At 43.3% G+C, this 24,041-nt stretch overlaps 2 protein-coding genes across 2 annotated transcripts in view; both read right to left on the bottom strand.

The window, feature by feature from the left end:
* Positions 1–24,041, bottom strand: part of LOC141107920 (uncharacterized) — a 68,384-nt gene that overhangs the window by 9,906 nt on the left and 34,437 nt on the right. The window lies entirely within an intron of this gene.
* LOC141107220 (uncharacterized) lies at positions 4,629–6,754 on the bottom strand. Its single transcript, XM_073597945.1, has 4 exons — positions 6,551–6,754; positions 6,291–6,459; positions 5,389–5,518; positions 4,629–5,306 (listed from the first exon to the last, which is right to left on the bottom strand). The coding sequence occupies exons 1-4, from the start codon at positions 6,729–6,731 to the stop codon at positions 4,659–4,661; spliced, it is 1,128 nt and encodes a 375-aa protein (XP_073454046.1). The 5' UTR covers positions 6,732–6,754; the 3' UTR covers positions 4,629–4,658.

Raw genomic sequence — 24,041 nt, 5'->3', positions numbered from 1 at the left:
TGTATGTGGTCTTTGTAGTGTGTCAAAAAAGAATATTGTATTCATATTATATGATTGTTTTATGTTATGTGATTAATAAATCTGGAAATACTTTTTCACATTCATGTGTTGACCTTGTGTCCTTGGTTGCCATCTCAGAGAGTTCTTAGATCTTTTTCTGTTGTGATTATTTTTAAAGCAGTTAAAGTGTAAGTAAACCCCCCTATCGCTTTCAGCCAAGGAAGCTGTCATCTTAGCCTCTGTTTAATCTACAACTGCAATGATGCTGCACATGTGATCAGTTACGACACCAGCCATTGGATGGTTTGACAGTTTGGTTGAGAGCATAACCAATGGGAGGGTTACATTTCCGGCACGTGCCGTAAATTAAACCGTTTTATGGATGGGTTTACTTCCGCTTTAATCTAACATTTACCAAACACTCACTGCAGGTGAATCTTCCTGGTACATGTACTTGAAATGACAGTGATTGATTAACCACCATTGAATGCTTCACAAAAGTCACATTAATAAGTTTATAAATATGGCCCATGTGTCTTTTTATTATTTGTAAAAGACAGTTATGTAAATACATTTTCTCTCATTTTACACCGGTACTAAAGGGTCTGTGCAGCGTTTAATTACACTCCAGACAAAACTGACAATGAAGCCTTGAGATGTATAGCGTAAACATACCCTTCCTGCTTATTACTTCATTCCTTTTTTTTTTTTTTTTTTAGACATTGCAGTACTACTCCAGTACACCATGTTGCTTTTTTGTTATTCTAGTAATCAATTGATTTTGGAAAGCGTAAATTGTGATACAGGAAAATTCCCCATTGCTGCCTTTATTATACAGAATGCCTGATGTAAAAGTACAAGCACTAAGACATTTTTTATATCCACCAATCAAATTTTAAGTAGAACTCCATCCCAGAACAAAAAAACAACCATAAATTTAAATAGTCAATTGAGCCTGAGTTCACACATATGCGATGTCAGCCATTGCATGTGATTCGCACCACATTGCTGTGCAGATCACATGCGATGTCTGTGCAATGCGAGTTCAGCCATACAGTTGTATGGCTGAACTCGCATTGGATTTGCACGAAAGTAGTGCAGGAACCCTTTTTTCCCCTGGAATCGGATTGGATTGGTGTTCACACCCAAGCGATCCAATTTCTGTCTGAATTCACAGTTCGCACTGTGATCTGCCAACCGATCTGGAGGTGTCATTAACATTGTATTGACACCCACAGCGGTTCGCAGAGGGCAGTGTAAACTGCCCGCGGGAGAGATAAGATGCGGGAACTGCGTTGGTTCCCACATCGCTACAAGATAAAAACACTTTGTTAATCCTGTTGTCTTTGTTGTTTATGACCTGTTTTCTCTTGATGCCTTACTGGCTGGCCATACATTAAGCAAATTTCTTTCCTTCAACCACGGATATAAGGAAAGAAAATCGCTCAATTTCCCCATCAATACATTCAGTGTTGATGGGGGAATCCCTCACGCTGCGCTATTGTATGCTAACAGGGAAAGGTTTTATGTCAGAATACAATGATTACTGTCACCGGCTATAGCTGGTGGCAGTAATCACATGAACAAAAAACCCACAGGCTGGTTGTCCTGAAGTCGATCGATCAGTTCCTGCTGAACCAGACAAATTTCGATCTGTCTATAGCCGGCTTTAGCCATTGTGAGGGCTTATTGGTTATGTATTTCTCTTATTGAAATACCAATAAATTTATTGAACGAGAATAGATAAAATAACAAAAACAGCTTTTGCTGCTTTTGCATCTGTTCAACTTTAAACTGGCCTTGGAAGTTTGGTTGTGATCTGTTAAAATGTTGATTATAAACGGTCATCCACAAAGCTGAGGGAGAAAGAAATGACACTGCTTTGGCTTCAGGAAGTACACTGCTACTGCCCTCCTACTGACCCTGTGAGGTGGTCTGTGTGTGCTGTGGATGCAGTGGGTTACCGAGAACTGAAATTATGGTAATTCGAGTGAGTATTGCAGACATCCCAACCTGCAAAAACTAATTTCAGGGAGGTGGCAAGCTCATTTCAGGGAGGTCACGCTCCGTGCCAACAAACCCCCTCCCCCCATTCATAATAAAATACTATGATAAAATAATACTTTAACGATTATTAATAATATAATGCCATAATAAAATATTACTTTAAGTCCTCATGCACATGGACGTTTTAAAAAACGAGCTGTAAAGCTAGGTTCGACGCCTGGAAAAACCGGCGTTAAAAACGCGATTTTTACCGCGTTTTGCATTAGCGTTTTTGCGCGTTTTTGCACGTTTTTGCGCGTTTTTCCGCATTAGCGCTAAGTAGCGTTTTTCAATGAAAAACACATCTCTCAGCTATATACACTCCCAAATTTCCCACAATGCCACAGAAACCAAAGAAAATATGTTAATGAGCATGTGTCGGTGCCATTTTGGTAGGAGAGAGAGAGAGGAGAGAGTGTTTCAGAGTGTTTCAGAGTTTTCAGTATATTTCAGTATTTTTCAGTATTTTTCTGAGAAATATGGATCCTGTCATGCAAAAGATCGATGAGGCAATCCTTCTGATTGTGTTGCGGAGGCAGAGGAGAATGAGACAGGAGGAGGAGAGAAGCAGCAGACGTCGATTTTGGGTGCATCCAATGGTATCCAATCGGTTTTCTACGGGGTACTTTGGCAATATTTATTCCCAACTGCGCTCATATCCAACAAAGTTCTTCAACTTTACAAGGATGTCAGTGCCGCTCTTTGATGACCTGTTGGAGAGGCTCAGGCCAAGGCTCACAAGGATGGACACTGTGATGCGTAGCTCCGTGTCACCGGAGGAACGGATGCTAGTGACACTCAGGTAAGTGAATACACATATGGGAGGAGGGGCTAGGGTTACGGTTAGGGGGTTAGGGGTTAGGGGTTAGGGTTAGGGGTTAGGGGTTAGGGTTAGGAGTTAGGGTTAGGAGTTAGGGGTTAGGGGTTAGGGTTAGGGTTAGGGGTTAGGAGTTAGGGTTAGGGGTTAGGGTTAGGGGTTAGGAGTTAGGGTTAGGGGTTAGGGGTTAGGGTTAGGAGTTAGGGTTAGGGGTTAGGAGTTAGGGTTAGGGGTTAGGGTTAGGGGTTAGGGTTAGGGTTTAGGGTTTAGGGTTAGGGGTTAGGGTTAGGAGTTAGGGTTAGGGGTTAGGAGTTAGGGTTAGGGGTTAGGGTTTAGGGTTTAGGGTTTGGGGTTAGGAGTTAGGGTTAGGAGTTAGGGTTAGGGGTTAGGGTTAGGAGTTAGGGTTAGGGGTTAGGAGTTAGGGTTAGGAGTTAGGGTTAGGGTTAGGAGTTAGGGTTAGGAGTTAGGGTTAGGGGTTAGGGTTAGGAGATAGGGTTAGGTTTATGGGTAGGGTTAGGACTTATGTTTATGCTTTACTCTTTCAATAACTAAATTTATTATGTTATCTTAGGTTCCTTGCCACGGGACAAAGTTATGCCTCCTTGCATCACTACTTCCTCCTTGGCCTCTCAACGGTCTCAAAAATAATAAAGGAAACATGTGTGGCAATATGGGAGGAATTGCATAACGTTGTAATGCCAGGGCCAACCGAAGACATCTGGGAATCAGTTGTGGACACTTTTTGGGAAAAAACTCAGTTCCCAAATTGTATAGGAGCCCTTGATGGGAAACACATCAGGGTGAAGAAGCCTCCCCACTCTGGATCTTCATATTTTAATTACAAAAAATATTTTTCGGTGGTCCTCCTGGCATTGTCCGATGCACACCTCAAATTTCTGTTTGTAGATGTGGGAGCATATGGAAGCCAAGGTGATGCCCGCATATTCCGCGAGTCGGCCTTCGGACGTCGTCTACATGAGGGACGACTCAATATTCCTGAAAGCAGGCCTCTACCCTGCACTGAAGAACCCAGCTTGCCATTAGTCATGGTGGCAGATGAGGCCTTTGGACTGGCTGAAAATCTAATGAGGCCATACAGTGGCACTGGTCTCAGCCGACAACAAAAAATTTTCAATTATCGGCTCAGCCGTGCACGCCGTGTTGTTGAATGTGCATTCGGGGTGTGCACGGCCAAATGGCGAGTTTTGCTGACATGTATGCAATTGGATGTTGACAACGCCATTCAAGTCGTCCTGGCATGCTGCGTTCTGCACAATTTTCTGCGGGACAGTGACAGAAATAATGTTGAACAGGAGCCCATTAGACAACTTCAGAGGGTTCAATTTATGGACTTGCGTTCAACTGCACGTGTCATGAGCATTCGAAACCAATTTGCAGAATTTTTTGAAACACCTGATGGAGAGGTATCATGGCAGAATGATTATGTCTAAAAAATATTTGCAATACATCTACCTTTGCTGTCTTGTGTTTTTTGAAATAAAGCATTTCAAAATTTAAGTTTGTTATTTTTTGGTCCATTTGTCAACGATTGTTCTACAAGTCAATTTGACTCTGCCTTCGGGGTAAGCCTAGGCTAAGCCCAAAAAAGAGCAAGCTTACGCTTGTCCGAAGGCAGAGTACGATAGAGTCCTTTGCACTCTGCCTTCAGGGCAAGCAGAGTGCAAAGGAGTGCTGTTGTGCATCATATAAAAGACTTTTAAAAAAAAATTAAAAATTAAATAAAGGATTGGGATCACAACTGGTATTTCAAGAAAAAAAAGATTTTATTTTGTGATTACAAATGGTGATAGGTGGTGGTGGATGGTTGATTGCATTGGGGATGTGGGGATTGGGGACGGGGTAACGGTTGGGCCTGGCGATCACTCCCAAAATCTTGCTGGTAGCGGGGTAGAGGGTATGAGGGCTGAAAATGGGAGGTGGAAGGTGGACAATCAGCATACGCTTGCAGGCTATGGTATGAGGTCTGGGACGGCATAGGTGGTGGTTGGCGTGGAGGAGGGGGCTGATAGTGAGAGTGGGGTGCTAGCACTGCTGAGGTCCCAGGGGCCATTGGGGGATCATGAGAAACATTATATGGATCGCATGGAGGTGGCCCGCCACTCAATTTTGCATGTCTGTATTGCATTGCAATACCGTACATGCGATCCATACAAAGTTTCTCTTGGTCTCCCCCAATGTCCTCCAGGATGTGGTAAAGGCTGCGGCAGAAGTAGGCGCGTGGGTTATTGGGGTCTAAAAAGGCATCCATACTGCGCCTCTCCTGCCGCACTTCCTGCAGCAGTGCTAGCACCCTGTCATCAGCCTCGGGATTATAGCCGCCCCTCGCCTGACGTCCACGCCCACGGCCACGAACACCGCCACGACCGCGCTGCTCTCCACTTTGTAAACTGGCAGGAGACGGTGTTTCCACAGCCCTCGATTCCTGCAAAAGAACAAAAATGTTTACATTGACATGTACATGGACAGACAGACAATGAGATAGACAGGCAGACCGAAGCAGTTACCTCATCTGTGCCCTCAACAACTCCCTCGCTGATCGGTCGTGGAGATCCAGAGGTGGTCATTGGACTGTTTGGTCTCTGAAGCTCTGTATCTTCCTCAGCCACCTCTCCAAGTCTAAAATTTGAAGTTGTCCTGCAAACAATACAAATTGTATAAACGTAACTACTTTAGCCCCGACCATTTTTTTTTAGTAGTAATGGGGGAGATCAGCGATTTTTAGCATGACTGCGACAATACGGCTGACACATTGGACAATTTGGACACATTTTTGGAAAAATTGACATTTTTACAGCGATCAGTGCGATTAAAATTGCAATGATTGCAATTTTTTTTTATTAGTAATGGGGGAGAGATCAGCGATTTTTAGCATGACTGCGACAATACGGCCGACACATTGGACAATTTGGACACATTTTTGGAAAAATTGACATTTTTACAGCGATCAGTGCGATTAAAATTGCAATGATTGCAAATTTTTTTTATTAGTAATGGGGGAGAGATCAGCGATTTTTAGCATGACTGCGACAATACGGCCGACACATTGGACAATTTGGACACATTTTTGGAAAAATTTACATTTTTACAGCGATCAGTGCGATTAAAATTGCAATGACATACTGTAAAAATTACACTGGCATTGACCTCTTCCTCTCCCTGAGACGATCGCCGGTGTGCCCGCGGACATTGAGTCCGCAGGACCCGCTGTCAGACTCATGGACCTCAAAATGGGAAAGCGCGCCGCCAAGGCGGCAACTTAAAAGGGACGTACAGGTACGGCCATTTGTGCTGCCGTGCCATTCTGCCGACGAATATGTACATGTGGCGTTCGGAAAGTGGTTACAATAGCCATGGAACATACTGCCTGAAAAGCAATGTACATAGGCAAATATATGCAAAAACTTACGGTCTGGTATGGCTCTGCATATTTTGCCTGAGGAATTGGAGATTGGTGTGGTAAACGTGCTTTTTTTTGGTTGGCGCTGGTGCTCCGCTACGTGCCGCCTTGTCTTCGTCCGTGAGGTCCCTCCTGACACGGTCACGTAGGGACTTCCAGCGCCGCTGCATAATTTTACCTAAAATAACATGGAAAACAAAGGGTTAAATATGCAATCTTCATTTACATTACACACAAACAGATCATGCATTCAAGGAAAATAGACTTACTTATCTCCTTTCTTTCAGAATTTCTGATTTGTTCCCAGCCAGGGGTAATCGCAGCACATATGTCCTCCCAGGCTTTCACCTTGCGGACGTGGTCTCCATGCAGTGGATGTGCCACATCCCACAATTCTGGATGGGCCTGTACCGCATTGATTAATTCGACTTGAGAGACTGCACTAGCCATCTTGGTGCCAATATCACCACAGTCACACGGCTGTGCAAAGGACTCTTGGGTAATCTAATGTCCAGACAGGAAATTCCTGTTTTTACAGAGATTACAGTGTCCAATCATCTCTTTTTAACCAAAAAACGCCGGAGTTAAAAAACGCGAAAAAACGCTGCGGTCGCGTTTTTGCGCGTTTTTGCGCGTTTCGCGTTTTTACAGCTCTAGCGCCGCTCCTCGGAACGCACTGGTCCTGGGTTTTTTTTACAGCTTAAAAACGCCTAGGCTATTTGCAGCTCAAAAACGTCTAGGTGGGCATGAATCCATAGACTAACATAGACAGGCGTTTTTAAGCTGTAAAAAACGCTAAAAAACGCGGCTGTAAAAACGTCCGTGTGCATGAGGACTAAAAGATAACTTTGTGTCACACTCACCAACAATACAGCCAGTGCCAGTGGCAACAATGCAGCCTTACTGTGCCAATCTGCACCCTCACTGTGCGCATCTGCAGCCTTGTCAGTGCCTATCAATGCAACCTCACTGTGCCCATCAATGCAGCCTCACTGAGCCATAAATGCAGCCTCACTGTGCCCATCTGCAGCCTCATCAGTGCCAACAATGCAGCCTCACTGTGCCCATCTGTATCCTCATCAGTGCCCATCTGCAGCCTCACTGTGCCCATATGCAGCATTACTGTGCCCATCTGCAGCCTCACTGTGCCAACAATGCAGCCTCGCTGTGCCCTCTGTATCCTCATCAGTGCCCATCTGCAGCCTCGCCAGTACCTTGATTACACACAGCAGGTGTCTCCCGCTGTGTCATGCAGCTGCAGTCTTAACTGTTTGGAGGCATCCACTGTAACAAAGCCCCGCCTCCTCATCCATGATAGACGGTCAACTGAACACTGATACAATGCTGGTAAATTGAATCAGTGTTCCATCTATCATGGATGAGGAGGCGGGGCTTTGTTACAGTGGACGGCCGCTGAACAGTTAACAGTTAAGACTGCAGCTGCATGACACAGCGGGAGACACCCGCTGTTTGTGATTACTCCAGGCTGAGTGGCAGTGCAGGCTCAGCCAGGAGATCGTGCTGCACTCATGGGTGTCCGTGAGCCCGCCGTCAAATGCGAGAGTATCCCGTGAGTCGCGGGAGACTTGAGATGTCTGGTATTGTCAACTTAATGCAACCTGAAATTGCTTTGCTAAAGTCTCCCTGACATCTAAAAGGTTATTATCCCTAGTAAACTTTTACCAAATATTTATTTTAAAAGCATGTATTAATTATATAATTAAAGGTGAACTCCAGGGAAACAGCGAAATACACAGATGAAGTACATATGTGTGTGTCTGTTCAGATTAACGGTGTACAATGTAGAGGCTTGGCAGGAAGTAACTAAATAAGGACCCTAAAGTGGTATTAAAGCTCTGTTTTTTAATTTTTTAAATAACAAACATGTTATATCTACCTGTTCTGTGCTCAGTGGTTTTGCACAGAGCAAGTGGTACAAAAGGTTGTAACTGTGGGGAATGAGCTGATGGAAGTGGTAAAAGATAAGCTGCCTGAAGGCAGCTAGAGTAGGAGATAGCCGGACAGGTTGAGGTTGAGGTAGAGAGTTCCAGAGGATGGGAGAGGCTCTGGAGAAATCCTGGAGATGAGCATGGGAGGAGGAGACAAGGGAGCTTGAGAGTAGGAGGTCTTGAGAGGAGCAGAGAGGGTGATATTTGGAGACACGATTGGTGATGTAGTTCTGGGCAGAGTTGTTAATAGCTTTGTATGTTGTGGTTAGTATTTTGAATTCAATTTGCTGGGCGATCGGGAGCCAGCGTAGGGAGTGTTGGCGGAGAGGGGTAGCAGACGCTGAACGGTTGGTAAGGTGGATGAGTCTGGCAGCAGCATTCATGATAGACTGAAGAGGGGATATCCTATGGTGAGGTAGGCCTATGAGAAAGGCGTTGCAATAGTCAAGGCGATAGATAACAATGGAGTGAATGAGTAGTTTGGGGGTTTCATTAGTTAAAAAGGGGCGAATTTTAGAGATGTTACGGAGGTGAAATCTACAAGCTTTTGACTATTGGATTTGGGACTGAAAGGACAGGTCAGAGTCTAGGATTACACCTAGTACCCTGGCATGAGGGGAGGGATTGGTGGTTGCATTATTGATTTTTAAAGGAAAAGTCATGGAGGGGGGGCATTTTCCCATTCTGCACATGTCTAGTAATATATAGACATGTGCAGGATGAAAAAATTTGTTTAGTTTAGTTTAGTTTAGTTTCGATTTGTTATTTAACTAAATTCATTTAGTTAAATTAGTTGCATTCGTTACATTCGTTTTCGTAATTCGTTTCGTATTCGAATTCGAAAAAATTCGCCCGCATTCAAAAAAATTCAACCGCATTCAAAAAAAACTATCAAGTTCGAAAAAATTCTACCACATTCGAAAAAAACATTAACTAAATTTGAAAAAGTTAACTATATATAACACTTTGCGAAATTTAAAATTCGTATAAAATGAAATCGAATTCCAATAGAAAAGATTAGAATAGAATAGAAAATATAGAAGAATAGCATAGAAAAACAATAGAACAGAATAGAAAAAAATATAATAAATCCTATTCTAATCTTTTCTATTCGAATTCATTCTGTACCAAATTCCAATTTCGGAAGATGGTTATAAATATATATTATATTTTTTTTCTATTCTGTTCCATTGTTTTTCTTTGCTATTCTTTTCTCTACTATTCTAAACTTTTCTATTCGAATTTGAATCAATTATATGCGAAATTCGAATTTTGGAAGATGGCTTCTGAAATTAGAATTTCGTATAGAATAAATTTGAATTTGAATAGAAAAGGTTACAATAGAAAATAATAGAAAAGAATAGACTAGAAAAACAATAGAACAGAAGAGAATAAAATATAATATATATATTATATTTTTTTCTACTCTGTTTCATTGTTTTTCTATGCTATTCTTTTTTATTCTATTCTAAACTTTTCAGTTCGAATTTGAATTCATTCTATACGAAATTCGAATTTCAGAAGATGGCTTCTGAAATTCGAATTTTGTATAGAATGAATTCGAATTTGAAAAGAAAATAATAGAAAAGAAGAATAGACTAGAAAAACAATAGAACAGAACAGAATAATATATATATATATAATATTTTTTCTATTCTGTTCTATTGTTTTTCTATTATTTTCTATTCTATTCCAATCTTTTCTATTTGAATTCAAATTCATTCTATACGAAATTCGAATTTCGGAAAATGGTTATATAGAAATAGAATGAAATCAAATTCTAATAGAAAAGAATAGAATAGAAAAACAATAGAACAGAAAGAAATAATATATATATCTATATATCTATATATAGATATATAGATATGTAGGAAGGCCAGTATGGTGGCCTGAATTTATGGGAGGAGCCCGGGGGGTACTTAAGCAGCCCGCTCACCTGTGGTGCTTGTCGGTTTCCTGTGCGCGATATACGTCACTAGGCCGACTATTCGATATAGCAGCGTCCGCAAGTTCTTGCCTCGCAAGTTCCCGTTTTCGATACTCCGTACTCAAACTTTCGAAGTCCGCGTTTTTTCGTTCCTAGTTTGTACCACGCGTCTGGCTTGGCTGTCGCAGGTAAGGTCCCGTCGGACTTTTCGTTTTCATATCATGTCACAAAACCGTGAGTTCAAATTTCGTTTCACCCGCATCTCACAAACTGCAATGTATATCGCTCGTACTTTCGATATGTTACAAATTCGACAGCACAGCGACACTGACGTCGCTTCATTTCTAGCATGTCGGTATCGATAGACAGCCATAGCCAGTCGCAAGTTGTAAATCATCAAAGCAAGTTAGTTCGATACCAATCATTTCTCATTTCTGAAACATTCTAAACTCATTTCTGACATTTCAATCATTTCTGAAACATTCTAAACTCATTTCTGACATTTCAAATCATTTCTGAAACATTTCTAAACTCATTTCTGACATTTCAAATCATTTCTCATTTCAGTCACCTACCGCGCTCCGATTCGAATCCAGTCGCACCAAAGATGCCCCGATTCGTTCCGGTGTGCCCCAGTTATTACGGCCTCATTTCTATACATGCTCCAGAGTTACGTTATTGTCAGTCAATTGTACCTCTGTCATGGTTATCATTTCATTTCCACGTATCACGTTCCGACATGAATTCAGTCGCATGAAAAATGCACCGATTCGTCTCGGCGTGCCCCAGGATTGGCCTCATTTCTATACATGCTCCAGAGTTACGTTTTATCAGTCATCCGTACCTCTGTCATGGTTATCATTTCATTTCCATGTATCACGTTCCGACATGAATTCAGTCGCATAAAAAAAAAAAAAAAAAAATGCACCGATTCATCTCGGCGTGCCCCAGGATTGGCCTCATTTCTATACATGCTCCAGAGTTACGTTATCAGTCATTTGTACCTCTGTCATGGTTATCATTTCATTTCCACGTATCACGTTCCGACAGGTATTCAGTCGCATGAAAATGCACCGATTCGTCTCGGCGTGCCCAGGATTGGCCACATTTCTGATACATGCTCCAGAGTCCGGATCATAGCTAATCGCAGACATCGGGGGATTGATCCACATCTCTGTCATGCAATTTCTACCATTTCACTCCCACAACGCATCACCGTTTCGAAACCAGTCGCATCTGAGGTGCACCGATTCGTCACGGCATGCATCACTGGTTCCGATCGCATTTTATACCTATACCAGAGCTCGGTTAGTTGCCAGTCGCTAACACGGCACAACCAATTCGAGCCTCGGTCAAAACAATCATTTCTCTCATTTTCATTTAATATTGCACTCCTATTCGAATCCAGATGCATCAAACAAGCACCGATTCGTCCCAGGAGCACCAATATTTTCAGTTGCCTCATTTCAATACATGCTCCAGAGCCCGGTTCACGGTCGAACAAATCGTGACACGACCAGGCCGGACCTCTGTCATGCAGTTCATTCATTTCACAATCAAGGCAAACATTTCGAATCATTTCATTGTCACAAGATTGCAAGCACCATACAAATCATTGCTTCAAGTTACTTAGCAATCCCTTCACGAATTGTCACCTTTCATTTTTCTCAGGTCAGTCAAAGTTCAGTAGGTCCTCCCTGCACCAGGTTGGACGATATCCCCCCAGGTAAAAAAAAAAAAAAAAAAAGGGGGAAAGGGAGAATAAGTCGGGTAAGTATGACTCAGCGGATCAAAGAAAAAACTTGAAATTCATCTCACCCCCAATAGGTTACAGTCAACCAGGAAATAAAGCTCGAGAGATCCTCACCAGAGCAACCATGTCCCAGGCCGGCAGTGAAGACTTCACGGCCCCTCTGTCACCTACTCCGGTCTCAGAAAGCGGCAGCGTGCAATCCCTCAGGGGATGGACTATCCCCAAACTGACGGCAGAGCTCAGACGCAGAGGTGTCCCCTTCCCCGCCACAGCGAGGAAAGGCGAGCTCTTCAAACTCCTCTTTCCCCCACCAGCAGCAGGACCCAGTACCCAACAGGCATCCCTCCAGTCCATATCATCGGCCATCTTGCAATTACACACGATGGTGTCATCTCTATCCACCTCAGTTGCAGACGTCCAAGCCAGGGTTGCACTTCTGGAGGCCCGACCGGCCACGGCTGTCCCCGACCCAACTGCAACTCAGACCTTGACACCTCTTCCTACAGGTACCTCAGGCTCAAGCGCCATTGTCTACCCCTCCCATCTGGTCTCAACCAGTATCAGGAAGGACATTTTGGATGGCAAGGACGTCAACCTGGCCTCTCTCCTTATCTCCGTGCATGATTTGGCAGAAAATAAGGCCTACTCCTGGGGCGATATATCGGTGGTCCTTAAAGCCAAAGACCCCAGGCTGAACCGCAAGCTATCAGTCCCCGAATTTACCCTGGCCTTTGGCATGCTCAGAGATGTCCTGTGCTCAGCCACTCCTAGCAGGCGGGAAGAGCTGGACTTATATCTCCATACTGTGGTAGACTTGGGCCACAAGTATGGAGGTTTCGCCTTCTACGATTATCATCGTTCCTTCTCAGCCAAGGCCGCCGCCAGATTCATACAATTCCAGATCACGACAGATTGGAGTCTCATGGACACAGAGCTCTTCTGCCGCCACTTTGCCGGCTTACGCTCACCTCTGTGTGCAATTTGCCAGTCTTCCACCCACACTGCCACCTGGTGCGCCAATACGGCGATCAGACGGCCCTTCGAGTTCCCCTCTACCTCAGGTACAGTACAGGGCCAGTCGATCCCTGAACCAACGCCTCAGGTGGACAAACTCGGACGCCCAGTCCGAACCGTGGGAGGGGCAGCCATCTGTAACAACTTCAACTATGGGTCCTGCAACTTCAGCCAATGCCGTCTACTTCACATCTGCACTTTATGCCAAAGAGCACACCCCAGGAATTTGTGTGAAGTCAAGCAACACAAGAGGGCATGACTAAGCCGAATCAACATCTTATGGTTAGGACTGTATCTCACTTCACACCCCACCCCTTCCCTGGCCACCTACCTTATCCAAGGCTTCACAGTAGGCTTTCACACCGGCCTCATTTCACTGCCCCACAGTACTCACGAATGCGCCAATCTTCGTTCGGCAGCCATCGACGAACAAGCCATAGATCAGCTCTTACAGGCAGAGGTAGATCGAGACTACGTAATAGGCCCTTTCACTTGCCCCCCTTTCAGCACATGGAGAGTCAGCCCTATTGGGCTTGTCAAGGGCAAATTCTCTAATAAATTGCGTTTGGTGTACGACTTGTCTGCGCCTCATTCTTCGCACATACCCAGTCTTAATTCCCTGATCCCCTCCGAAGAGTTTTCCCTAAAATATTCCTCCGTTGACATGGCAATACAAGCGATCATCAAAGCAGGCACAGGTGCCTGGCTCTCCAAAGCCGACATCTCGGATGCTTTCAAGCTCCTGCCTATCCACCCATCCCTTTGGTGCTGGCATGGCATCAAATGGAAGGAAGCGTATTATTTTGCTACGAAACTCACCTTCGGTTCGAAGAGTAGCCCGTGGCTCTTCGACACGTTCGCACAGTCCCTCGTTTGGATACTATTACACAAGGGTCAATGCCATGAAGTCATCCATTACCTGGATGACTTCCTACTGATAGAACCGCCCAGCAAGCCCCCAGGAGATCTCAACAAACTTAGAGTAATTTTTGGAAACCTCAATGTTCCTATCGCCGAGCACAAAGTCGATGGTCCAGCTAACATCATCACCTTTCTCGGGGTCAGCTTGGATACCCGCGCAATGCAGGCCAGTCTCCCCCCCGACAAATTAACACGCATTAGGGCAGTCCTTCACGAGTTTACACACACCAAGGGCTGTACCAAAAAACAGTTGCAGTCTCTCCTGGGTATGCTCAACTTCGCTATGCGAATTATCCCACAAGGCCGCACATTTGTATCACGCCTGCTTAGATTTCTGTCAGAAACTCAAGACCCTGATCAGATTTTGAAATTAGACTCCGCAGCTATAGCGGACCTATCAATGTGGGAGGAATTCTTGTCCGCCTGGAATGGCATATCTCTATTTATACCTATGGTTTCGGTCCATTCACCCCAGGTGGTGACTGACGCTGCAGCCTCCACAGGTTTCGCGGCAATTTTTGGCCATCATTGGTTTTCAGGACCCTGGCCTCAACAGATACTGTTGATACCCGGCTTTTCCCAAACATCTGCCCTCTTTGAGCTTTATCCCATAGTGGCAGCCGCACAACTCTGGGGCCACCACTGGACAGGACAAACCGTAGTCTTCACCACCGACAACCAGGCCACGGCAGACATCATCAACAGAGGCAGGTCCAAGTCCCTAGCAGTCATGTCCTTCCTGCGCAGGTTGGTACAACTGTCTTTACAGCATCAGTTCAATATACACTGTGAATTTATTCCCGGCAGATACAACTCAGCAGCTGATGCACTATCACGTTTCAATTATCCCTCCTTTTTCAAACAGGTTCCCGATGCCGATCCAATGTCGGCCCCTATCCCCGTCTGGTCACAACTGACCCTGGACTAGTTCAACATCTACACGGAGCTACGCAACTCATAAATAATTCCCTCTCCCACAACACACTCAAAGCCTACCAAACAGCTTGGAAAGCTTTTAATAAATTCCTCACGTCTTGCCGCAAAGAACCAACAGATATCAAACAGGTACTGGCCTTCACTGCACACTGCCACACGCAGCTGGCCTTATCCTACAACACCATCCGGCTATACCTAGCCGGCGTTCAACATTTCATGGCGCTTGAAGACCCGACGAAACCATCACTGTTCTCATCTCACGCTATACGAGCCATTCTAAGGGGAATTCAGAAACAACAACCAGTCATCAGCACTAAGCGCTTGCCCATTACGGGGCCCATCTTTAGGGACATGTCAACTATTCTGGCTACTTCGCCATTCGGTCTGCTCCCCAGCACGGTCTTACAAGCAGCCATATATTTAGCTTACTATGGGTTCTTGCGGCCTGGCGAATTCACCTCTAACAAACCCACAGACCACGTACTATGCAGACGACACTTGCTTCGATACCAAGACCACTTTATCCTGCACCTCGAGGTCTCTAAAACCCAGCAAACGGGCTCGGGAGTGAACATTCATCTCTACAAAACCAACAACAGCTGGTGTCCAGTCGCTGTACTCAACCGACTCCTGTCTCTCCTGCCTGAGCAACCAGACAGCAGTCCCCTTCTACCATTCCCAGTCAAACCCTTAAACGCCTCTCAGTTTGTGAAACACGTAAGGATACTTCTCAGCAACCTTCACCTTAACCCTAGTCAGTATTCCGGACACTCTTTCCGCATCGGAGCAGCCTCCGCGGCGTCCCGCCACAGGGTGCCAGATCACATCATCAAAAGACTAGGCAGGTGGAAATCAGCCTGCTTCGCCCGGTATATCCCCAATCCACAAATAGAGATGGCACAGGCATTCTCCAAATTGACTCAATAAATAACTGAAAACCAATAAAATTATAACCCTACCTGAATGTTTTTGCCCCCTTATTTTGGCATACCGGCCATTAGACCAAGGCACACTTTCAGGTCCATTTCATATGGTAAGTCCACACTTTCAGGTCTATTTCCGATGGTAAGTCTTATCTTTACTATAAGTGTTATCTATGTACATATCGGACATAGGGCTCCAACCATAAGTAGGAAGGCCAGTATGGTGGCCTGAATTTATGGGAGGAGCCCGGGGGGTACTTAAGCAGCCCGCTCACCTGTGGTGCTTGTCGGTTTCCTGTGCGCGATACCCACCCTCCCATCCCCATTTCACAGCATTTCTCAAACTACTCATTTCATTCATTTCTCTTACAGAATAATCATTTCTTAAACCAGGGTATGCCCCCTTATTTTGGCATACCGGCCATTAGACCAAGGCACACTTTCAGGTCCATTTCATATGGTAAGTCCACACTTTCAGGTCTATTTCCGATGGTAAGTCTTATCTTTACTATAAGTGTTATCTATGTACATATCGGACATAGGGCTCCAACCATAAATATATCTATATAGATATATATATTAAACCATTTTCCGAAATTGGAATTTGGTACAGAATGAATTTGAATAGAAAAGATTAGAATAGAATAGAAAATAATATAAAAGAATAGCATAGAAAAACAATAGAACAGAATAGAAAAAAATATAAAATATTCTATTCTAATCTTTTCTATTCAATTTCATTCTGTACCAAATTCCAATTTCGGAAGATGGTTTTATATATATATATTTATATATATATATATATATATATATAAATAACCATCTCCCGAAATTGGAATTTGGTACAGAATGAATTTGGAAAGGTTACCGGTATGGGTGTGGCGCTGTTCCTATTTAGATTTTATATGAGTGAATGGTTCTATATTCCCTTGCTGTGTTCACCTCTATTAGGTGGGGTAAGTGTAGTTGTTGGTTCAAAAGAAAGAAAAAGGTGGTTTCTAACATGAAAAATAAAAAAATATTAAAAAATAAATAAATTCAAACAAAACCCCATGTGCTTGATTGCTCGAATGTGTGACTAGTCTTACCATGTATGAGAGTATTAAGTGCTCACATGGTTCATGAGCATTTTTGAAATGGGAAAAACGAGGGGGGGGGGGGAGTGAGGGAAAGGGAAAGGGGTGGGAATGAATTGAAAAGAAAAGGTTAGAATAGAATATTTTATATTTTTTTCTATTCTGTTCTATTGTTTTTCTATGCTATTCTTTTATATTATTTTCTATTCTATTCTAATCTTTTCTATTCGAATTTGAATTCATTCTATACGAAATTCGAATTTCGGAAGAGGGCTTCTGAAAGTGGAATTTCGTATAGAATGAATTCGAATTTGAATAGAAAAGATTAGAATAGAAAATAATAGACTAGACAAACAATAGAACAGAAGAGAATAAAATATAATATATATATTTTATTCTCTTCTGTTCTATTGTTTTTCTAGTCTATTCTTTTCTACTCTATTCTAATCTTTTTTATTCAAATTCAAATTCATTTTATAAGAAATTCGAATTTTGGAGGATGGTTTTATATATATATATATATATATATATATATATATATATAATTTTTTCTATTCTGTTCTATTGTTTTTCTGTCCTAGTCTTTTTTATTAGAATTCTATTTCATTCTATTTCATTCTTTTTCTGTATAACCATTTTCCGAAATTCAAATTTCATATAGAATGAATTCGCATTCAAATAGAAAAGATTAGAATAAAATAGAAAATAATAGAAAATAAAAGAATAGAAAAACAATAGACCAGCATAGAAAAAAAAAAAAAAATAACATATATATATATATATATATATATATATGTATATATATATATATATATATATATATATATATATATATATATATATATATATATATATATATATATATATATATATATATAACCATCTTTCGAAATTCAAATTTCTTATAAAATTAATTCGAATTTGAATAGAAAAGATTAGAATAGAGTAGAAAAGAATAGACTAGAAAAACAATAGTACCGAATAGAATAAAATATATGTACTTTAATTTTTTCTGTTCTGTTCTATTGTTTGTCTAGTCTATTATTTTCTATTCTAATCTTTTCTATTCAAATTCGAATTCATTCTATACGAAATTCAAACTTCAGAAGCCATGTTCCGAAATTCGAATTTCGTATAGAATGAATTTGAATTTGAATTGAAAAGACTATTATAGAATAGAAAATAATAGAACAACAATAGAAAAACAATAGAAGAGAATAAAAAAAAAAAATATATATATATATATATATTCTATTGCTTTATTACTTTATATTCTATCTTATTGTTTTTTTGGAAAAACGTTTTCTATTTTTTTCTAATTCGATTCGAATTTGTCTTCGAATTTGATTCGAATATGTTTTCAAATTCGTTCGTTTTTTTTTTGATTCGTTTAAATTCTTTACTTTTGTAATTCGGAAATTCGGATGCATCCGAATTTCCGAATAATGAAAAATTCGTCCGAATTTCAATTCGGAACGAAACGGAATGCACATGTCTATTAAATATAGATCTGCATTTTATTTTTTTTGAATAACAAACATGTTACACTTACCATCTCTGTGCAATGGTTTTGCACAGAGCAGCCCTGTTACTCCTCTTATTGCATCCCCCCCCACTGTCCCTCCTGGCCCCTCTCCCCTGCCGAATGCCCCCATAGCAATCAGCTAGCTATGGGGGCACTCATATAAGCTCAGTCCCAAGTCTGCTCTGTGTTTCTATAAGACGCACAGAGTGTGGCTTGGCCCTGCCCCCCTCCTTATTGGCTGTGATTAACTGTAGCATGAGCCAATGGCTCCCACTGCTGTATCTGAGCCAGTGAGGAAGGAGGGAGATGAGATGCTCTCGTGCACATCATTGGATCAAGATTAGGCTCAGGTAAATATTTAGGGAGGGCTGGGGAGTAGTCTACTTTCAGAAGGTTTTTTACCTTAATGCATAGAATGCATTAGGGTAAAAAACCTTCTGCCTTTGGAACACTTTAATTTGAGCCTTGTATATCTGCCTAGAGTTTAGTTTTAAATGGCAAGTAGAAGCTATCACGTAACATCTCTAAATGTAATTTCAACAGCAATACAAATAAATAAGGAATACTTTTTATGTCAACTATGCTGTAAACCTGAAAAACACATTGTTATATAGTTTTATTCCGTATTATCTCCTCAGCTTGACAGATTTCTTTTAAACCACCTGCAATTTGTTGAATTCAGTATCGAATGAAGGCTTCGGGACACCATTCTTCCTAATATTCCCTACCAAATTTCCATCACTAGAGTCCCTAGACCAGCCTTTCATAATCTTTTGAGCATAGGTGAACCTTTTAACTGGTTGCCACCTGCCCACCGTCAAATGACGGTCGTGCGGCTCTCGTTCTGGGACGCCGTCATATGACGGCGTCCCAGAGCAGCTGCTCTCGCGCCCGCGGGGGCATGCAAAGTGGGGATCACGGCCGCACCATGTTGCTAGGACACGGCACGACCCCGATCTGTGAAAAGAGACACTTCTGCACCTCTTTAACCATGTGATCAGCTGTGTCCAATCACAGCCGGTCACATGTAAACAAGGAAGTGCCGGTAATCAGCGCTCCTCGCCTCACACTGACAGAGTGTGTTGCGAGGAGAGCCGATCAGCGGCATCTCCACACAGAGGGACATCTAGGAATATAATCAGGGCACTGATCATCAGTGCCCTGATTTCAATATTGCAAAACAGTGTCACAAATAAGTGCCCACCATTGCCCACCAATGCCAGCTATCAGTGCCCACCAGTCACAAAAATCAGTGCCCACCACTGTTCACAAGTGCCACCAATCAGTGCCCATTAGCGATGCCAGTCAGTGCTAGCAATCAGTGCCGCCTATCAGTGCTGCCCATCAATGCCCATCACTGCTGTCAATCAATGGCCATCAGTAATGCCCATCAGTGTCGCCCATCAGTGCCACCCATCAATGGCCATCAGTGGCCATCAGTACCGCCTATCCGTGCCGCCTATCAATGCCCACCAGTGCCGCCTATTAGTGCCCATAAGTGCCGCCTAACAGTGCTCATCAGTGCCATCTATCAGTGCCCATAAGTGCGGGATATTAGTGCCTCCTCATCAGTGCCACCTAATCAGTGCCCATAAGTGCCGCCTCATCAGTGCCCATAAGTGCCACCTCATCAATGCTCACCAGTTCAACCTATCAGTGCCCATCAGTGCCGCCTCATCAGTGCACATCAGTCAAGGCGAAAAATTACTTAGTTACAAAATTTACTGACAGAAAAAAAGTAAAAATCTGTTTTTTTTTCAAAATTTTTGGTCTTTTTTTTTTTGTAAAAAATAAAAAAACCCAGCAGTGTTTAAATACCAAAAGAAAGCTCTATTTGTGTGAAGAAAATGATAAAAAAATTGTTTGGGTACAGTGTAGCACGACCGCGCAATTGTCATTCAAATTGAGACAGAGCTGAAAGCTGAAAAATGGCTTGGGGAGGAAGGGGGTGTAAGTGCCCGATAGGCAAGTGGTTAAACACCTTTCCAGGCTCAGGGAACCCCTGCTAATATTTACTATATGTACAACTCACTGTACATTCGTTTAATGGTTGATAAGGGAGAAAGGAGGGGCGTGATATAATGCATGGATCAAGTTGATAAAAAAATTTATTCTAAACAAATAAATGAATACAATGAATTTTACTATGTGTTCATAAAAACAGGTTACAGTATTCTCATTTGATAAAATAGTGGAAATTAATAAAAAATCCATGCAAGGGTATAGGCTGAATCAATGGCTGAATCAATGGCTAATGCGTTTCGAGGGGATTCCTCTTCATCATAGCCTTGGAAGACAGAAAATGGTCATTAGTTTAATGGTTACTGGAAAGAATGATTCTTACGTTTTGTGGTCATTGGGAATAATCCCCCTTACAGATAGCTAAAAAGATAATTGTTGTCAGTGGTTACTTATCTGAGAGGCAGAAAGTACTCATTGCTCAAGGAATACCTAGGAACCCTTGGAGGAACCATAAGATTCCATGGAACCCTTGTTGAGAAAGGCTGCTATAGGCACACAACCTTGGGTGGCCAAAACAGCACGCCTCTGCTGGGATCATAAACCCAAAAGGTTTAAAAATGATGAGTGACCTATACAGTAGCTCTACAGGGAAAAGCCACCCTTTCACCTTTGACGCCAATAGGCATGGGTGTAGCATAAGGGGTTGCAGGGGTCACAATCGCAATCTTGCTCCTAGCTCCAGGGGGCCCCTGCAGCCTCCCTGTCATATTATCATATCCTCCACAAAATCCAGCTCCGATCTGCCCTAGGGCCCCACTGCCACGCTCCAGTACTAGGCTTTTACTTTGCCTTCCACAGTCCACACCCCTCTGTTCCCATTGGCTGGGGAGAAGCTGTGAGCAATTTCCTGAATGGAGAGGAGCACAAGGTGAGAACAGCCCAGGATGGGGAAGTGTCTGTGCTGTGTGCTGGCAACATGGCATGGTAACCGAGCTCAGCGAGGCAAGAGGAAGAGAGTGCTGTCCTGTAGCCACGATGGGACCGATGTTACTGGTGAGGTATGGCACTGTTCAGTGTCTCCTAGTCACCAGCTGGGATTCTCTGTACCCCCCACCCGGTGATGTCTACTTACCCCACTTCCCTGACAACTGGGGAAAAGACACACACCTCTGGGAGGTGACCTTCCCCCAACACCTGCCAACACTGACAGAGAAACCTTCAGAAATTGCTAAAACAAAATTCCTTAACACCTCCTCGGGGGGCCCCTGAAGAGCTGCAGGCTCCAGATTTTGTGCCACATGGCTTTGCCCTCCCAGATCTAAGTCCCCCCCCCAAAGCCCCCTGACCACCCCCTCCACCCTGCATGCTATGCCCGGCTTCTGAGCTTCTTTCCCATTACAGCACTCTATACTGTTCCTCCTCCGCAGGGCTGAAATCACATTCCTTTAAAACACAGCCAGTTAGCCATGATCTGCACAGGGTGTATCTGCCTACTGCAACTACACTGCTGTTCCGACCAGAGAATTTCACAGGTCAGAAGGGCAACATAAAAGTAAGATACGCCCTGTGAAGACTGACAGACTGTGTGTAAAGAAATGTGATTCCAGCCCTGTGTAGTGTGTGTGTGTGTGTGGGGGGGGGGGGGCTGTATACAGTGCTGGGATGGGAAAGGAGCTCTGCCAAGTGACCTGCCAGGGGTCCCTGTCTTCTGATTCACCAGCAGTGATCCCTGTCCTCTGATTCTCCAGTGGTAATCCCTGTCCTCTGATGTGAAGAGGAGCTCTGGGAACTCTAAACTCTTAAGCCACTTTGAGTATCTTGGCGTGCGGTGGATGTATCTGCAGGCACGTTGGAAGTAGTGAGGGGGTCCAAGTCAACTTTTGCATTGGGGCCCACAAGCTTCAAGCTACGCCTCTGCCTATAGGCACAGGTCTACCCTATCTAATAGCATATTCAGCTAAGCTGTTTATAGTTTCATTGCTGAGAAGCAAAATAGTCTACCTAAAGGCCAGCTATTATTTCCCCATAAACTATACAAATACACTTAGGTTAGCTTGTCTTACTCTTTATTTTTTAATGCTTCCCCAAGCCCAGCACAAAACTCTTATGCAGGCAAGAGTGTGCAGATAAAGGCCATTGCGCAGTGGACTCTCTACAGTGGTCTGATATGCCCCCATTGCCTTGTCACCAATACAAAGTTCACACTTCCTGCTGAATGCAGTGCTGTAGCCCTGACTCAGCAGGAGGTGTACCAGACCAATATAGAGTGTGCTACTCTACAGAGCACAGAATGAGGTGGTCTTTAGTTGCATGCTCTTGCTGGTCATAGGAGTTTTGTACTGGGGTTAGGGAAACATTAAAAAAAAAAAAAAAAATGACAGTTGACTTTTACCTTTTGTATATACCATAACTGGACTTTGTTTATAAACTGTATATTTATGGGGATGTTACAACTGAGTGAAAAAATCATTTCTGGCCTTTGGTTGCTCATTCTATGCACCTCACCTTTGCTGCTTTTACGCTTTAGGGAACATGACCTTCTGATCTCATAATCTATTCATGTCACAGCAATGGTTTCTGAGCCGAGGACTACGCGTTCTCTGAGGTCCTTTACAAAGACCAAGTGAGTAACCGCAGGCAGTGCGATGATGCTTATCATGCTTATAGATCTTTTGCTACGTACGTCTACATCTAACCAATATAGGCTAAAAGATGACCTAGATATATCGGATACTCATTTTTTTGGTGGCTTCATACTTTAGCATAATAAAACCGCTTTATGATGCAGGAGACCTGGCTGTGTTCTCTCTGACTAACTCAGTAACCAAAAAAATTGTAGAGCTGAGACCATGTTTAGATAAAGCCAGTTTAAGGCTGAACTTCAGCAAAACATCTATACACACCATTGAAATATATGATGTATAATAAAGCTGCTTTAATCACTTCAGCTCCAGAGGGTTTTACCCCCTTCCTGACCAGGCCACCGTGTTGTTTTAACTGACAATTGCATGGTCACTGTACACAAATAAAATTGATGTCCTTTTTTCCCCACAAATAGAGATTTCTTTTGGTGGTATTTGATCACCTCTGCGGTTTTTACTTTTTTGCGCTATAAACAAAAAAAGACTGCTCATGCCCCCAGGCTCTCAAACAGCAGATGCAGCAGCTTGTAATTAGCCCAAAACCGGCAGCGGCAGTAGTAGCAGCAGTAGAGGAGACGTGTTACCCGAGGGACATGACAACATGCAGACGTGCGGCGCTCCAGCCAGCGGGGGGTGGCAACAGAAACTCAGAGGGCGGACTGAGAGCCTACCTTACCCCACAGAGAGGGGATCACGGACGACCAAACTAAGCACAGAGCCAAGAGGAGAGGTAGTGTTGGAGCTCGGAGACAGGCAGAAGCCAAACAACGCCGGGCTGTGGGTCCCTAATGCCTAGCCGTGGCTCCCAGGCAGAAGCTTGGAGATCACCAGCACACGGACGTGGTTATCAGGTACTGGGTGATGGTACATCAAAAGCTGGTGGAAGATCTTTAACCCCTGGCCATATCCCCTACCAGATCCCCGGGGATAGGGGAGGTATACTGGATGATATTAGGGGGGGCGACCCAGCGGTTTGTGGAGAGACACCCATAGGGTATGGTTATAATACCCCGGTGTCCCCTGAGGCTGGAGATGGTCTGCTAAGGTGTAATAGCACTGATCAGATAGAAGGAAAGACACTTGGAGGAGGAATGGTGTGTGAGGAATTAAATCACCAAGTCACAAAACCCGG

The sequence above is a fragment of the Aquarana catesbeiana genome, linkage group LG09 (assembly GCF_042186555.1).
Source record: "Aquarana catesbeiana isolate 2022-GZ linkage group LG09, ASM4218655v1, whole genome shotgun sequence".
NCBI lineage: Eukaryota > Metazoa > Chordata > Amphibia > Anura > Ranidae > Aquarana > Aquarana catesbeiana.
The sequence above is the reverse complement of the archived record's forward strand: the minus strand, read 5'-3'. Positions and strand labels throughout refer to the sequence as shown.